The sequence below is a fragment of the Ursus maritimus genome, unplaced genomic scaffold, assembly GCF_017311325.1.
Source record: "Ursus maritimus isolate PB19 unplaced genomic scaffold, ASM1731132v1 scaffold_17, whole genome shotgun sequence".
NCBI classification, from domain to species: Eukaryota; Metazoa; Chordata; class Mammalia; order Carnivora; family Ursidae; genus Ursus; species Ursus maritimus.
Genome location: NW_024424119.1, coordinates 26,811,102 through 26,830,053, shown reverse-complemented (window position 1 = coordinate 26,830,053; position 18,952 = coordinate 26,811,102). Strand labels below are relative to the sequence as shown.

The 18,952-nt window shown below is 39.5% G+C and overlaps 1 protein-coding gene across 1 annotated transcript in view; it reads right to left on the bottom strand.

Annotated features, from left to right (window-relative positions):
- The window catches only part of FRMPD1 (FERM and PDZ domain containing 1), a 94,567-nt gene that overhangs the window by 40,877 nt on the left and 34,738 nt on the right, over positions 1-18,952 (bottom strand). The window contains 1 exon segment of the mRNA XM_040631614.1: positions 10,251-10,355. Within this exon segment, the coding sequence (XP_040487548.1) occupies positions 10,251-10,351 (101 nt within the window). The 5' untranslated portion in view covers positions 10,352-10,355.

Sequence of the window (18,952 nt, the reverse complement as noted above, 5' to 3'; positions counted from 1 at the left end):
GGGGGGGGGGAACTGGTTATAATAAAAATATATGAAGAATGGGCATAAATACATGCAGTAAAATACCCAGATTGCACATGTTCAAAGCAAGTGAACTGACAACTTGCACATGAAGAAATAAAGTTGATAAATAACACGGAAAATGTACAACCTTATTAATTAAAGAAGCACAATGGAAAGGGCTATAGAGTACTCTTACATGTCAAGTAAAGCACCAAATATAAATAAAAATAATAAAGCCCAACATGTGTAGGCCTTGGGATTTAAGGTTGGCCATATAAATTGGCTATTCAATTTCTCTAGAAATTAGGGAAATTGTAGCATGTATTAAAATTTGATAATTTTCTTTGACCTTCTGTTACCATTCTGACTGCCATTCCTCAAAGTAATAACCTCAAACAAAAAGTAAATTTTTTGTATTAGACCATGAGTTCCTAAAAGACAAGGGTAGTATCTATTTATTCTGTGTTCCTCGGGCCTAGTAAAGTCCCAGAATAGAGTATGAACTCTAAACACCCTGCCTCTTAAATATTCAAAAATATTTATCACAGCTTCATTTAGAATAGTGGAAAAACTCAAAATAACTCAACAGAGGATAAACTAAGCATAGTAAAGAATCATTCTAAAATTCTTTATCAATGAAGAATCACAAACCTCAGAACTTTAGACATACATGGAAACACAGCTTAGAATATACCTAACCTTTCTGGGCATCCTCTAAACCATAGTTCAGATCCCCTTCCTAAGGGAGAGCTTGGATTATTCTAGACTAAAATTCTCTTGAGTGCTGAGTGAAAATCTTTTGCCCATAGGAAGCATTTATGCTTATTAGGTGAATACATGAGCAAAATACTGTACACAGAAAGCAAGATACAAAACAGTACTTCAAATGATTGGCAAAGGTGAAAATGTATGCATAACCATTAATAAATAGCAGACAACTTGAATGTAAGTAACAGAGTTCAATATTTGTCATTTTCCTTTGTTTGCTTAATTGGCAATACAGCTCAGCCCTATGACTAATTAGGACCCACCTCTTCCATGTCCCAGAGCTCAGTAAATGGTATCATGAGGACTCCTGGGAGTCTTTCTTGACTTTACCCTGCTCTCATCCCTTCTATCTGATCAGTCACAACATCAAGAGATCTCTAAAGATGTCCATTTCTGTCTGCTTGGCCACCAGTCCATTTCGGGCCGCCATTACCTGTCCTACAGACAGATTTCTCCAATCGTCTCCAAACTGGTCTCTTCACTTTTCACTTTTGTCTCTCCTGAATACTTCTGCATCCAGTACCAGACTGATTTTATAAATGCAACCTTGCTCAGGTGTCTCCCTTGACTGAATGGCCTCATCCAAAATCCCTGATATGGCTTAACACAGCTCCTGTCCACCACTCTAGCCTCGACAACCATTCATTCTCCGGATATGCTTGTTCCAGCCAAAGTAGTCTCCTGTGAGTTACTCAAATACACTGGCCTTTGTACAAGCTCTTCCCTTTACCTAGAATCCTCCCCCAGCCTCATAACCCCTGATAAGACACACTCTCCAGAAATTTACCCAATATGCTCAACCCCTTCTCTATCTTCTGGTTTGGGCAGAACTATCTCCTTCTGTTCTGCACAGAACATGCACACCACTTTTAGAAATATACATAGTACTTACAATGACCAACATGAAGTCTCTGGTCCTCTCTAGACTATACTTTGTGAGGCAAAAACCATGTCTTTTTTGTCCCATGTGTTAAACTCAATGGTAGGCATAAAGTAAGGCTTATTTACACATGGCAAGGAAAAGAAAAGAAAAAGAAAAGAAAAGAAAAGAAAAGAAAAGAAAAGAAAAGAAAAGAAAAGAAAAGAAAAAAGAAAAGAAAATCATACCACAGGGTTAAAATAGAATTCATTCAGATAGTCTTCAGTTATCCGACTTTTCCCCTTGGAAGGGTGCATTCCTCAACAATGGTAGACAAACAAGGCCCCACTCTGTTGACTTATCCCTGCACAGTGTCAGTGGCTTTGACCCAAAGTCTGCATTTGACATTCTTCCCAAAGGCCACGTTTCGGCTTTTGTTTGGAAAGGGATTGCTTAAGAACATGACCAAACCGTGGCCTCCTCAAGAAGAATGTTTAATATTGGATGGGGAGCTGAAGGAAATGCTCTCTGCAGCAAAATTTCCTCCTCTGAAGCATCTTACAAATATCAGATTGAGCACTGATAATCCAGAAACCTGTGTCTGGTTCATTGTGTAATGGCTTCAAACCACAAATCTGAGATCATTCTGATGATGTTACACTGGAACAGCATAAGACCTGTGGCCCCACTAGCGGAATTCCTGTCAGATAACTGGTCTAGCCTACAGTGGGGCTAGAAAAACAAACACACTACATTTATCATTCAAGTTGTCTCATGTAGACAAATTCTCTATTTTATAGGACATTTGTTCATACCGAAGTGATCAACACTGAAAAAGAAAAAATACCACATGGAAATAGATTATGCTTCCGCTCTTCTCTGGCTTTTTGTCTGTTCTCTGATATATCAGAAAATATATTTCACTTCTATCCTGTAACAACAAAGAATTCATCTCTGAGTTCCAGCAGGATGTGGAGAAACTATTTTGAATCTATGTTTAAACACTGTATTAGACATTCAGCCTGAATGATTTTGAAAGCTAAAGTCTGGTATAAGCTGGATTTTTAATCTAAAGTTTATTCGAAGAAAGCAGAAATAGAGGGAGCCGTCCCGACCAGAAAGAAATGTAGCATGTGGTCATAATCATAGGACTATGCTTATGACAGTTTCTAGGGACCATGCAATTAAGAGACTGGGAGTATAGTGCTATAGGGCCAAGGCCTACAGTTGAGAAAAGTAATTATTCTACTATTACTTTAAAAAGGAGATTTGGAAGATGAGGGCAACCTGAAAGTGCAGTGCGGGAGCCTTCCAGCCTGTTCTCAGATCTTCCCAATTTGCCCATAGGTCAAGAAGCAAAAGTTGATACTTGAAGTGGTCTTTTTCTTTTTTTAAAGATATTATTTATTCGTTTGCCAGAGAGAGAAAGAGAGAGAGAGCACAAACGGGGAGCGGCAGGCAGAGGGAGAAGCAGGCTCCCTGCTGAACAAGCAGCCCAATGCAGGACTCGATCCCAGAACCCTTGGATCATGACCTGAGCCAAAGGGAGGTGCTCAACCAACTGAGCCACCCAAGCATCCCTAAAGTGGTCTTTCTACATCATTAGGGATATTAGAAAGGCCAAAGAAGGCCATGCCTGTCATTAGGAAATAGTCTTTTTATGGTTGTAGTGAACGAGTACATTCGGAAAACATAGAAAACCAACAGGGAAGGCTCCTGACACGAAGATGCCACGATACTGGTGCACGCGCACACAGGTAGGTGTGTTCTTGTGTCCCGTGTGGACGTGTGTGGGCACGTGCATGTGTCTGCAACACGTGCATGTGTGTTCATTAGTATTAAGATTCAAGGTAAGCTGAAAGAAATCTTTTTAAGCCCTGAGGATAAAACCAAGCACCAAGCATTAAGCACCAAGCTGCATCAAGCTCTTCATGTTTCTTTATATCTTGTTCTGTAAAACTAATACTTCTAGATGGAACATGAGAGAATTCAGTAAATCTTATGCTGGGTTGTTTTAATAATACAATAACATTATTCTAAAGTTTATATGCAGGAATTGCAGGTAAGGGTAAAAAAAAATTGAAAATTGAACACAAGGGTGTGAAAACACACAGATCAATGCTACAGAATAGTTAGCCTAGAAAGAGATCCAACTTCCGACTCACAGAAAGAGGAATTTCGTAGATGATAAAAGAGGGGCCATAAATCATCGAAGAAAGGAAAGCTCACTCACAGTCAATGGTGATGCAAATAACTACTTACTGTTTTGGGAAAAATCAAGTTAGATCTTTATCTCATAGTCTAAAATAAACTGCAAATTAAAGACTAAACATAAGCTATTTTTAGGCTATTAAATTAAATAGGAAATTAGTTTAATTAATTATGGGATGAGGATTTTCTAAGCTTAGGAGCAATCAAATCATCAAGAGAATACCATTTAACTACATAAAAGCTGAAACTTTCGCAGGGGGAAAAATGGTATAATTAAGTGGAAAAGTGTATTTTCTTTAATATAAGATGATTTTTATTGTGAAAAATATTGCACTATATGTGCTCATGTGTATATGCCAAGAAATAGAACATTACAGCCTCTCAGACGCTTTCTGTGTTCCTTTCCCACTAAGTCTGTCTTCATTTCTAATTTAAGGATAATATTAAATATGTATCAGTAAATTGCAATATATGATATAAAACATATGTGCGCACTTAAAATAGTAATTATAGGGGCGCCTGGGTGGCTCAGTCGTTAAGCATCTGCCTTCGGCTCAGGGCATGATCCCAGGGTCCTGGGATCGAGCCCCGCATTGGGCTCCCTGCTCTGCTGGGAGCCTGCTTCTTCCTCTCCCACTCCTCCTGCTTGTGTTCCCTCTCTCACTGGCTGTCTCTTTCTGTCAAATAAATAAATAAATCTTTTAAAAAATAGTAATTATAAAACATACACTTATGTAAACACTACATAACTTAAATAGAACACTTCACGTAATTTCTAAATCTTTAGGATGCCCCTTCTCCAATACATCCCCCAATCTATCAAACCTGTCTTTCTCATGTCATTTCTATGGCTATACAAAGCTAGTAAAAAGACGACAATTTAGTTCAAAGCAAAAACGGTTAAAAATTAGGTTATGATGTAATGTCACTATGTTGCAGCTCTTATTAAGTAGATTTTATTGCATTATTTATACAGAAATTCAGAACATGTCACAGTGACCATTTGTGGGGTTAGCTCGCTCTTTCTCTCTTTTTTAAGATTTTATATATTTATTTGACAGAGAGAGATAGTGAGAAAGAGAGAACAAGCAGGGGGAGCAGCAGGCAGAGGGAGAAGGAGAAGCAGGCTCGATCCCAGGACCCTGGGATCATGACCTGAGCTGAAGGCAGACACTTAACTGACTGAGCTGCCCAGGCGCCCCTTTGGGGTTAGCTATTTCTAAAAGACCACTGACACTATACATGTTATTTTTACGTTGGAATATGAACGTAGATAGTGGGAGAATAGTCATCCTCACCACATCTGGATAGTTTTGCACTCCTATGATTTTAGGTTTCACTAGGTTTGCCCTTACCCGAGCATGCGCACTCATTCTAACTGAGCACCACTGTCTGAATTTGACCAATTGTAATAATAGCCACCCGCTGAAACTTAATTGAAAATTTAAGAAATCAAAGCAATTTTGAAAACTGACACTCCTCCAGAGAAAAACACCTGTTTTAAGATACATTACAGAGCTCTAACATAACCCCAGGTCCATAAAGGTTATCAATTTGTTCAGCAATGTTTGGAAATGGAAATGGCTATTTTGATTAATTTGCTCCGAGACAATTCAATTAGAGTCAGAAATAAAGTTTAAATTTTATGGGAAAAATGGCAATCATAGGTAAAGTAAGTACAACTAGGCTGAAATGATTGGAAGCTTTTGAAAGTCTGGAAAAAATAACAGGGTTGCTGTAAGGTGCATGTAAATTATATGACTGCAGGTGAACTTCTGACTTTCCTTTTTCTGGACTAGAGAAAACATGTTAATGTACTTCTTTCATTTCTTGCCCTGGCTGTCAAATCCAACGTTAGTACTCAAATGTTAAATCCAACATCTAATTGGTTTACAATGTATAGCGCTTCTGTCTTTATTTAAAATTTTCTAGATGTTTTAAAACTGTAAGTCATCAAAAATTTTCCTTGGAAGAAGGAAGGATGTAAAATTTAAATACAGTTTTTTAAAGAGTTTTTAATTTGAGAGAGATCACGTGTGCGAGAGAGCATGAGCAAGGGGAAGGGACAGAAGGAGAAGGAGAACCAGGCTCCCCAGGACTCCGGGATCATGACCTGAGCTGAAGACAGATGCTTAACTGACTGAGCCACCCAGGCACCCCTAAATATATTTTAATAAATAATTTAATTCCTCATTATGAAAGCCCTTAACCAATAAAAATCTATTGAACATCTACTACATCCTATGCACTCTTCCAGGGCTGAAGATACTTTGTAAAACAAGACAGTCATGGTCCTCGGTCTCATATGTGGCAAGTAAGTTGAGAGGAAAAAGGTCGTATAATAACCGGGCAGGGGGGAAGGGGGAGGTAGACAATGGATAAGTAATCAATGGATATATTATCATAAGTGTTATGAGGGTTAATTACTCTGAAAGAAACAAAGAGGGGACCCACTCTGCGAAGGAAGCAGGAGGAACAAGATGAGGTTGGAGAGTAGGCTGGGGCCAGATCATAAAGGGGCTTACAGGCTGTGGCACAATGACAAGTGAGTCCTTGACCAGTTTGGGGTGTGGAGGGGTGAGTATGTGGGACAGGAGTGGCATGTATTTTGAAAAGTCCACTTCAGCTTCAGGGTAGAGAATTGATTGGATCAGAGAAAGAGTTAATGATCATGGCAGTGAGGTGGACAGATCTGAGACACGTCTGAAGGTGAACTGACAGGAGGTGCTGATGGGGTGGGTGCAGTGCGTGTGTAAGAGAGAAAAAGTCAGGATGACTCCCACGTTTCTTAAGCAGCTGGTGGTTGGTGGTACCATTTACTCCACTCTGAGGAAATTACAATTATTTCCCCCAAACTTCGCTTTTCAGTTCTTGATCATTTTCAAGTAATCTGAGGACCTCAAGAACCCAGCCTGTATCAAGGTTGTGAGATTAGAGATGGGAAGCAATTTAAGCAAGGCCAAATGTATCCTAGAAACACAGGAATGAGGGGCACCTGGGTGGCTCAGTCGTTGGGCGTCTGCCTTTGGCTCAGGGCGTGGTCCCAGCGTTATGGAATCGAGCCCCGCATCAGGCTCCTCTGCTGGGAGCCTGCTTCTTCCTCTCCCACTCCCCCTGCTTGTGTTCCCTCTCTTGTTGGCTGTCTCTCTCTCTGTCAAATAAATAAATAAAATCTTTTAAAAAAAAAGAAAGAAAGAAACCCAGGAATGATGTTTTCCACGCATATTGCCAGGACCCTTTCCCTCTTTTGCTTCTCTCTCTCAAGCACTTGGAAAACAAGACTGTTGAGACACATGGAAAGATGCTCAACGTCATTAGCCATCAGGAAAATGCAAATCAAAACCACACTGAGATTCCACCTCACCCACACTAGGAGGGCCACAACAGAAAAGAGAGATAATAACAAGAATTGGCACGGACGTGGAGGCATGGCACCCTTGCACACTGCTGGGGCAAATGTAAGATGGTACAGTCACTTTGGAAAACAGTCTGGCAGCTCCTCGAGAGGTCAAACACCCAGTTACCACGTGATCCATCTCTACCACTCCCAAGTACATACCCAAGAGAAATGAAAACATATGTTCAAACAAAAACTTGTACGCACATGCTTATAGCAGCATTATTCATAATAGCCCCAAAGTGGAAACAACCCAAGTGTACATTAACTGATGAATGGAGAAAGAAAACACTCCATAATGGAATATTATTTGGTAATAAAAATGAAACACTGATACATGCTATAACACGGATGAACCTTGTTCACATAAGGCTCAGTGAAAGAAGCCAGGCACAAAAAGACCACCTATTATATGATTCCATTTATGTGAAATATCCAGAATGGGCAAATCTATGGAGACAGAAAGTACATGAGTGGTTGCCTGGGGCTGGGGGAGGGGCAAATACGGAGTGACTGCTAATGGGTATGAGATTTCCTTTCGTGGTATTGAAAATGTTCTAAAATTGGATTGTGGTGATTTTTGTACACTCTTGTGCATATACTAAATATATACTGAAAATCGCTGAACTATATACTTTTAGTGGGTAAATTTCATGATATGTAAAATACATCTCAAAAAAGATGCTGGATAAAACAACTTCCTGGGGTACCTGGGTGGGTCAGTTAAGCATCTGCCTTTGGCTCGTGTCACGCGTGATCCCAGCGTCCTGGGATCGAGTCCCACACTGGGGGGCTCCCTGGGAGCCTGCTTCTCCCTCTGCCCCTCCCTCCCTCCTCTCTCTGCTCCTGCTCTCTCTCAAATAAATAAAATCTTCAAAAAAAAAAAAAAACTTCCTATAGGACAATGTCACCTTTTATTTACATTACGAGAAAAGCAGGATGTTAGAGAGTACCAATGTCAAATATTTAGGCACCACCAAGTTAAAGTTACACAGATCTCTTTTCCGCAGGAAATCGCAGAGGCTTAAATGTGCTAAAATGCACCGTGTGCAAAATGCAAGCAGAGGTGGGTGGGAATGGGGTACGGGCTGCATTGCTTCCAAACCTTTAGTGGAGCAGCATTACACGGGACTAGGTTTTGCAAAACCCACTTTAAGAAACAATGTACCTAGCAGTTTTCCCACTCACCATCAAGTACTACTTGACCACTTCCAATCAATCTCCCAGGACACAATCAGCTCTGGGTTATAGAGACAAGGCCAATACTTGCCCTGCTCTCAGAGCTTACTGTCCAGACGGAGAAAAAGAGATGTGCTCAAATAAGTAGAACACACCAGGAGGGGCGTAGTGCTGATGTCGAGCAAATGCTTGGGGTCCCACGGGAGTGGTTAGGTCTAACTGTGGGCTGGGGAACACTTCTTAGAAGACTGAGCATTTCAGGGGCGCCTGGGTGGCACAGCGGTTAAGCGCCTGCCTTCGGCTCAGGGCGTGATCCTGGCGTTATGGGATCGAGCCCCACATCAGGCTCTTCTGCTATGAGCCTGCTTCTTCCTCTCCCACTCCCCCTGCTTGTGTTCCCTCTCTCACTGGCTGTCTCTATCTCTGTCGAATAAATAAATAAAACTTAAAAAAAAAAAAGGAGACTGAGCATTTCAGCCAGACCTTGAGCTGTGGGTGGGTTCTGTATGCATGAAGTTGGAAGGAAGGGATCTGGCACAGGAGCCTGGCCTGAGGGGTGAAAGGAGCAAAGGGGGTGCCTGGAGTAGGAGAACAATGAATAGTTCCTTTTAGCTGGTGGACGATGTGAAGGAGGAAGAGCAGTAAGACAAACAGCTGTAAAGGACTGTAGGTCAATCATAGAGAGCCTTGAATGCCAAACCAAAAATGCTCATCTTCTAAAAACTAGGGACCCATCAGCGATTTCTGAGCAGGGGGTGGGGACGATCTTAAACAAGTCACTCGGTGAGCCTCAGGTGTTTCTTTCTTTCTTTTTTTTTTTTTTTTAAAGATTTCATTTATTTATTTGACAGAGATAGAGACAGCCAGCAAGAGAGGGAACACAAGCAGGGGGAGTGGGAGAGGAAGAAGCAGGCTCATAGCGGAGGAGCCCAATGTGGGGCTCGATCCCACAACGCCGAGCCCACGCCCTGAGCCGAAGGCAGACGCCCAACCGCTGTGCCACCCAGGCGCCCCGAGCCTCAGGTGTTTCAATTGTAACACAGGGCTAATTCTAGCAGCCTAACCTCACCGCAGCCTGTGAGAGTCCCAGGCCTTGGCTCAGGGCGGCCCAGTCCTGAGCAAGGTTTATATGCTCGGCAGCACAACAGCTGTTTCCAGTTCCTTTGGAAGAATGTGTGTCTCAGAAACAGACAGATATTTCATCTCTGTGGCAGGGCCAGATGGGAAATCTGAGATGGAAAACGAACGCTTCGAAACAGAACATATTTTAAGTTCTCCTGTAGCAGTCAAATCAGATCTGTACTTGATTTCATTTTATTTTGTTTAGAATGAAATAGGGACTGCAAGGAAGGAACAGCTGCTGGAAACAAAGACAGGGAAAGAGTATAAACAGCAGACTGCCTGACCCTCACAGCAAATACTAAGACAAGGGGTGTGTGTGTGAGAGAGAGAGACAGAGCACGTGTGAGTGTGTGTTCACGAGTGCAGGAGTGTATATTCCAGACAGTAGGCGCACATGTGAGTGTGGATGAGTATGCCTGCGCGGATAAGTCCATTTGTGTGCGAGTGTTTGTAAATGTGTATATGAGTTTGGTGTGAGCGTACGTTGTGGGTGTATGTGGAGAGACACAGAGGGAAGAGTTGGAAGGCGGACAGACAGCAAGGCACTCCAGCAAAATCGCTGATCTGTTGGTGCCTCCCCTACCATATGGTGTAAGAACAAAGCAAACTGGAAACAGAGATCCCTGGGTGCTGCCAAGACTGGCAAAACCTCTTCCCACGGGGACACCAGATCCTGACAGGCAGAAATCTCTGCTAGCCCAGGAGCCTTACCGGGCCGAGCTGTCCCGTGAACGTCGTAGCCATCTTGCCACCATTTGTTCTATTCTGTGCGCTTTCCGTGTCTGGAATAAACTGGTCTCCACCTCTTCCATCTACCTAAAAGGAAGGAGAGTTTTCTTAAGAAGCTAACCAAAATATTTGGAAGAGGATTCTGACAAATCACTGTGATGTTTCCTGTATTTGCCCATTTAATGACATGCTGATCAAATAACCAGGGCTCTCTTTCTTTGAAATTAACATAAACAGGTCCTCAATCTTCCTGGAGTGAACAACTTTAGAGCAGCCCTCTGCCTAAGGAGTCCACGGTCTTGTGGGAAACAGATTAGCAATCTTAAAGAGTTAAACGTAAGGATTAGGGAATAAAATAGAGAAGGTTTCTCAAACTGTGACTGTGACCCATGGTAAGAGACACCCCTTACAGCATGATACAGCCTGCTGCCCCCAACCGTGCATGTGTCCCTGGACAGCACAACTCAGTTCTGCCTACACTGGGAGCTGCGTGGACATGGAAGCATTCTAATCACACCGTGCCTATTCTTCTGATTGCTGCTTCTTTTGCTCGATATTTTGAATTTTTGAACAGGTAATTCATTTGTATAACTCAAACCCTAGACTATACAAAAAAGATATATATATATTACTGTATTGTGCACTTAAAGATTTATTAAGAGGACAGATCTCCTGTTAAGTGTGTTCTTGCCAAAATAATAATTTTAAAAAGATAGTCAAAAATCCCCCTTCTATGCTGCCTCTATCCAGCCAGTTCCCACACTCATTCATAATCACTGCTCTCCTTCTTTTTCTTTCCAGAGTTTCTTTAGGTCTATATAAGCAAGTATAAATAAAGATTTTATATGTCCTCCTCTTAACACAAAGGATAGTACATCATATACCTTGTTCTGTACTGTGCTTTCTTCTCTTTAAACTATATATCCTTGGTATCTTTCCACATCAATACATAGAATGTTTCTTCATTCTTTTTTTTTTTAAAGATTTTATTTATTTATTTGACACAGAGACACAGCCAGCAAGAGACGGAACACAAGCAGGGGGAGTGGGAGAGGAAGAAGCAGGCTCCTAGCAGAGGAGCCTGATGTGGGGCTCGATCCCAGAACGCTGGGATCACACCCTGAGCCCAAGGCAGACACTTAACGACTGTGTCACCCAGGCGCCCCTCTTCATTCTTTTTGACAACCCCTGAGTACTACACTGTATGAATGTACTGTAATTTAAAAAGTAGCCCTCTCTTGATAGACATTTGGATTACTGCCAATCTTTTGCTATTATAAATAATGCTGCAATGAATTATGTTTCACATATATCATTTCTGCATGTATGCAATTACATATCTGGATAAGTTCCCAAATTGAATTGCTAGGTCAAAAGTTATAAGTACTTATGCTTTGATAGGTTACCAAGAAAACAATACATGTGCTTGAGATTAAAGTCTCATAAAACAGTATATATTTCTCTGTTCTTGTTCATTTCACTTTTTAAAATACTGGTCTCGATTCACCAAATTAATTTCACAACCCAATAAATAAACACACAACATAAGATATGACATTGGGAAATAACTATGGATACAAAGAAAATAAAAATGAATTATAAGACATTATGTTGCTTAACACTACACAAATAAATTTTAAAACCTTGATGACACAAATGGTTGTCAAGGAAAATATAAATAAGATGAACCTGTAAGACAGAGAAATTCTAGAAAGACAATTACAAGGGAAAGTTGATAAAGAAAAAAGTTCTGGGGGCGCCTGGGTGGCACAGCGGTTAAGCGTCTGCCTTCGGCTCAGGGCGTGATCCCGGTGTTGTGGGGTCGAGCCCCACATCAGGCTCCTCTGCTATGAGCCTGCTTCTTCCTCTCCCACTCCCCCTGTTTGTGTTCCCTCTCTCGCTGGCTGTCTCTATCTCTGTCAAATAAATAAATAAAATCTTAAAAAAAAAAAAAAAGAAAAGAAAAAAGTTCTGGGCATGGACAGATTCAAAGGTGAATTCTTACAAATCTATAAGATGACCCTCGCTCTGATCACTTTTTAAAAATATTTTAAATATAAACTTTTTATTTTGGAATAATTTTAGATGTATAAAGCAGTTGCAGAGAGAATACAGGAAGTTCCCACATATCCTTCATTCAGCTTTCCCTAACGTTAATATCTCACCTAATTTTTGTATCTTTGTCAAAATTAACACTGGTCCAATAATATTAACTAAACTCTAAACTGTATTCAGATTTCACCAGTTTTTCCACTAATGTTCCTTTTCTGTTCCAGGATCTAATCCTGGATACCATGTTACCATAACCAGCTTAGTTTATTTTTCCCCAAATTTCCCCCAAATGCTGTTTTAGCTGTTTTAGAGTTCAAGGAAGGAAAGCTCCCAAAATCTTTTTGAGCAGCCAGTATAACATTGATACCAATTCTGATAAAAACAGTGCAATAAAGTAAAAATACAACCTCTCTTGTGAATATCAAAGTAAATGAATAAAATGTTAGCAAATAGAATCTATCAACAATCAACAGAGTAATAGTGGGATATACCCACGAGTGTACTAGCCAGAGTATAAAAAAATGAAAGCAGGACACCCGACCGGACCACTTTGAACATGGGAGATTTACACTTCTCAGTTAAATGGCAGCCAAATACAAATTCATGGACAAAAAACAGGCTGCAACCAAAAATACATTCTATTTAGATCAAGGGATGTGTCAGTCTAGCTTTCTTCTACAGTGGGGACATCAGACCTGAACACTGTCTTCAGTTCTAGGCAGCTTGCTTTTTTTTTATTATAAAAGAGACAGATTTCTGGTTAAACATGGTGAATTCAAACTATGTCTTAATCTCTTCTCTTTCCCAAGCCTTATCAATTACAGCAAAGGACTATAAAGGGGATTAAACCCATAGAATACAAAAAACAAAAGAGAAGACAATAGATGAGAGAGGTAGAAAATGTTGGAAAGATAGAAACCATTTGGAGGAGAGGTAACTGAGCAGAGCAAAAGAAACAGAAACCTATGTGCTTTCAGAGAGGGATTCTGATGAAAAATGAGCTTATTTTCACCAAGATGGCTCAAGAATTAGAGGCAACAGGTATGGTAGAAAGCAGGGATGAAGCATAGGGCTGGAAATATGGAAATATATTTCTATAAGCAGCAATTTTATTCACAGGCCCCAGCCCATGCTACTTGCCCACCTAGATAACGACCCCTTCTCCACCTTACTAGAGACAAGAGGCTTATTCTCTGGAGAAATCAAACCAGAGAGTCTCCAGACTTAGGAAGACCAGGCACAATAGAGACTACAGGACTGAAAATAGAAGGATTAAATAAAACTTTTCTTACTGAATGACAAGACCTTCAGTCTCTTCCTTTGCCCAGTTCCCAAAATACTGGCAGCTAGAACTCTTATCCCAAGCAAAAGACTAGAGAATCCTTTTTTGGAGAACTGAAAAGAATCACGGAAAATATCTTCAGATATTGATACTTCTGGCAACTTGCTGCCTGATCATGATGTACTGAAATCTGTTATTCAATGAGCCCCACACATCATACAAAGTTTCTAACATATGAATGGATGTTTGAGAAAAGCCGACATTATGAAAAACGTATCAAACAGAAGAACTCAGAAGAAACAGATAATGCAAGAAACACAAGAAAAATTATAGACCCTTAAAAAAATACTACATCCATGAAACAAGAAGAGGATTTTCTTTAAAAAAAGAGACCAGAGAATGAAAACACTTGAACATTAAAAATAAGAGAGCCAGAATTTAAACGTTCAATGAAAAGGTTGAGAATGAGTAACCAAAAGTCAAAGACAGGGAAAACAGAGAAGCTTAGAAATGTATAGTATCAATCCAGGAAATCCAATAGTCATCTAATAGGAATCCCAGAAGGAGAGAACAAAGGAAATGGAGGTAAGGAAATTATAAAATAATTCAATAAAATTTCCCTGAAAAACCTAAGTTTCCAGATTATCTACTAACTGCCTGGCATAATAAGTGAAGAAAGACCCGCAACAAGAAATAACACTGTAAAATTTCAGAAACTAAAAGCAGAGAATATCTTCAAAACTTTCAGAGGAAAAAATAAATTGCATACAAACAATTGAGAATAAAAATGGCATTAGACTTCTTGGTAACAATGGAACCTTGAAGACATTGAAGCCATGCCTTCAAAAATTACTTCAATTTAGGGGTGCCTGGGTGGCTCAGTCAGTTAAGCACCTGCCTTCAGCTCAGGTTATGATCCCAGGGTTCTGGGATGGAGCTCCATGTCAGGCTCTCTGCTGAGCAGAGAGCCTGCTTCTCCCTCTCCCTCTGCCTGCCACTCCCCCTGCTTGTGCACACTCTCTCTGTCAAATAAAAAAATAAAATCTTTTAAAAATAAAAAAATTACTTCAATTTAGAATTCTATACCTAACCAAACTACCAATTAAATAGTAGAGATGTTTTGAGATGTTCACGTCTCAAAAAATTTACCTTTCATACGCCCTTTCTCAGGATGCTCATAGAGGACATGCTCCAGCAAAACAAGGAAGTAAATAAATAAAGAAGAAATGGGATCCAGGAAATTGGGGATGATACAGACGAGAGGCAAAGGGAACACCCAAGATGACTATGAAGGGATGTACTATGGTAACACCTGTACATGAGACCTTGAGAGCAACTTTATAGACTGGTGCATGAAGACTGAGGTCTTAGGGGAAAAAAACATGACTACAGATCATCTTAAGGGTTTCTCCAGAAAAATTCACTGAAAGGCTGTCAGAGAATATATGAAAAGAATTAGCAAAAAGCACATGGAAAACTAAGCAAATCAAAAACAGGGAATTATAAAAAACAAAATGTACAATAAAGGAAACCAAATTTAATTTATTTTTTTAATTAATTAATTAATTTGAGAAAGAGGATGCATGAGCGGGGGGAGAGGCAGAGGGAGAGGGAGAAAGAGAATCTCAAACAGACTCCCCACTGAGCACAGAGCTTGACACAGTGCTCGATCTATGACCCTGAGATCATGACCTGAACCAAAGTCAAGAGTTGGACACTCCACCAAGTCACCCAAGTGCCCAAGGAAACCAAATTTTAGCTCATCACTTGTCTCAGAAATGAACAATATTTATAACATCATAATAATGTAAACACTGAAAAATGATTTCTCAAAAACAGCAGATATAATTTGGCGAGGATATGGTGAAGGGAAGTTATGTAGTGGTATAAGAGCTAAGTCCTCACCCACCGTAATAAATAATGTCTAAAATTCATATATTAGCAAATAGTAATAGATCTCAGAAATCTCAGAAATAGGGAGGGAAAAATCAGAGGATACAGCTAGAAAAGCTGAAAGAGGTTCCCTCTAAGAAATGAAATTAGATGCTAAGGGGAAGTGGGGCAGGGACTGTTGATTTCTATTAGAAGAATTTAGTACTATTTTATTTTTTTTTATCTATTTAGCTATAATTATTTTAGCTCAATTTTAAAAATTGAACATATGCTTACAGTAAAACACATAGAAAAAATATAATGAAAATAAAATCACCTATAGTCATACCTCCCAGTTATCAACTGCTAATTTTTCACTTTTCTATGCTTATAGATGCTACATATTTTTATTCAAATGAGATATAATTTTCCCACTCAATAGTTCATGAATATCATTCCATATTAATATTTAAGTATTTACATCATCATTTGAAATTGTTATATAGTGTTATTTTCTTTGGCCATATCATAATTTATTCAGTAAATCTATCCTTGGACATTTGTGCTGTTCCCAATTTTTCAGTATTATAAAAGCTTTACAATGAACATCCTTATTCATGGTAAATGGCTACTTCCCAGATATTTTCTTGGGAAAAATTCTTCAAAATGAAATTAATGAATTTAAGCATGTGTCATTTTTAAGAATTTGGATGTGTATTGTCAAATTGCTTCCAAGAAGGTAGCAGTTTTCACTCCCTGCCAGACTTTTTGAACACTGAATATAAACATTTAAAAAAATATTTGCTGATAGGATGGAAAGTAGCATCTAATTATTGGTTGAAATATGTTTTTCTGAAAAAATACAGAAAAAAGTAAATGTACACACAATTACATCACGTTAAAAATTATATAAAGTATTTGGTGGCTATTTACACCAACTTTGCCCTAAATTTATACCCATCTGTATTGCATATATTAAAATAGATAGTCCACAGAATAAAATTATTCTATACTCAGTAGTCTATATTTTTTAACCTGCGAATATATCATGGACATCTTTCTATATCAGAGCCTATTATAGTTTTTATGTGAATTTATTTGATTACTAAGTACATCTGAACATTTTTCATGAGCTGTGGTCACCTATATTTCTTTTTTTGTTAATTTCCTGTTTCTATTTTTTCCTTATTTTTCTACTGAAATGTTTGCCTTCTTGTTATTGTAAAAAGCTCTTTTATTATAAGGATTATTTAATGTCCCTTTGCCAAGGACACAAAATCACATCATTATTTCTGTGAGACTTACCACGGAGGGTCAAGAATGCAGGTTTAGTGTTCTGACAACACAGAGAGACTAATCACAAAGGATAGAAGGATAAACGTCCAGCAAGGCCCACAGGATATTGTTTTCAAATATTTATTGCCTCAGTCAGGTGACAATTTTAGGATATGGATATTAACTTTGTCTTATTTCTGAGCATCACGCTTTCAGCACCTTCCTATAAAGGTCTAGGATGGTAAGAAGACTTAAAACCAAGTCATATGAAGACTCCTTGAAAAAAAAATCAGAGAACATTTATCTGATGAAGATCTGAAAGAGGCCGATATGATCCTGGTTCACAAAACACCAAAAGGCCACCACGTGAAAGAGACAGATTCCACATGATTCTGAGGTGCAGAGCCAGGATTAATGGGGGAATGATACAGAGCAGGAGACCCTAAATCAGGCTAAGGCTAGACCTTTCTAATGTTCCTAGTGATCTGAGGATGGAATGAGTTTGCTCCAGAATTAGCAAGATCCTGGTCAGTGAAGGTAGTCGAGTAGAGACTAAATAACTGCATGGATGTAGGAGGGACAGTGCAATGGAATATACAGACTAGATGACTTCTGTGGCTCCTTCCACCCACACAGCCCGAGGTCTCTAACTAGACCTAGATACCAGGCAAGATGATATTAGCTGTGCTCCATCTTGAAATTCAAAGGTCCACATCACCTGGACATCCTGAAGTAGCCACAGCACTAGAAGATACAAAATCTCTTACCTCTCTGCTGTTTTAGTCTCCAAAGGACTACAGAGATGTCAGGGATCTCAGATATATCCAAAAGGACATATCCAAATCTTTTCCACTCCTTTTTTTTTTTAAGATTTTATTTATTTTATTTTTGAGAGCAAGAGAGAGAAAGCATGAGTGGGGGGAGGGGCAGAGGGAAAAGCAGGTTCCCCGCTGAGCAGGGAGCTCAATGTGGAACTCGATCCCAGGACGTTGGGATCATGACCTGAGCCGAAGGCAGATGCTTAACACTACTGAGCTATCCAGGCGCTCTTTTCCATTCCTTTTGAAGGTCATGAAACTGCAATGGTTACTTACAAGGAACTGTTATAAAACTGCTGCCAAATATAATTTAGCTAATTGATTCATATAAACATATATGGATTTAATGATGAGAATTAATTTGTATTATATATCTGGACTGTGGGTAAGGCACATGCCTTCATCCAAGGATCCCTGAAGACCAAACAAATGACTACATCAACCAAGCCATTAAAAGTGCTCCCTGATTCAGCAAGGTCTGAGCAGGAGAGTTTAAAGTCAAGAAAATGAACTGCTAATGGTTTTAATATTAGCCTCTGGATTGCTGGGCTAATGGAAGAAAATAAGAGCCCAGCTAATCTCCAATCTTGAATCTTTACTGCAATCCCACCGCCAAGAAGTCTTCTGGCCTCTAATTGTTCTGTCATTCACTGCTGCACCCATCTGATTGCTAGAAATTTCTTTACATAAAGCTAAATTCTACTTCTGTGCAGCTTCAATCCTCAGCAGTAGAGCTGCTCTCTGACCACTTCTCCCCACCCCTCACCACCATCTAGAAGAAATCAGCTCCTAATTCTCTACATTGGTCTTTCTGGATTTGAACATAGCAATCCTATTGTCTTCAAGTCTCCTCTGCCCCGGAATAAATATCCCCAGTTCCTTCCACAGTTCTTCATATGACAAGACCACTTTAGATCACCCTCCTCTGGTCACACACCAATTTGGCAAAATCCTATAAGGGGCATGAATACCCAAACTAAACACTCTTCTGGTGTCTGGAACAAAGTAATAGGAAAAGGTAAACTCTCTCAAAGTATTTTGCAAATGGAAAAGAAGACTTACCAGGGAGACAGCTACCTTAAACGCACATTTACAATTAAGGATATAAATCCGACAAAAGGGATACAAGAGGTTATAGTAGAGGACTTCAAGCAACGAGTACCAGTTATTGAGAAATGAAAATAATCAATGAAGGCAGCAAAGGATAGAAGAGAAACTGAAGAGCCAAAAATCACTTACACTAAATTGAAATTTTAAAATAAAACTTGCAATTCAAGTGAAGCTATCAGACATAGAATCAGATTGAGGATATTCAACTTCCAAATAATAGAGGCCAGCAGAGAAAAGACAAAAGCAATGCACAAAATTGAAATCAAAGAGTCAAA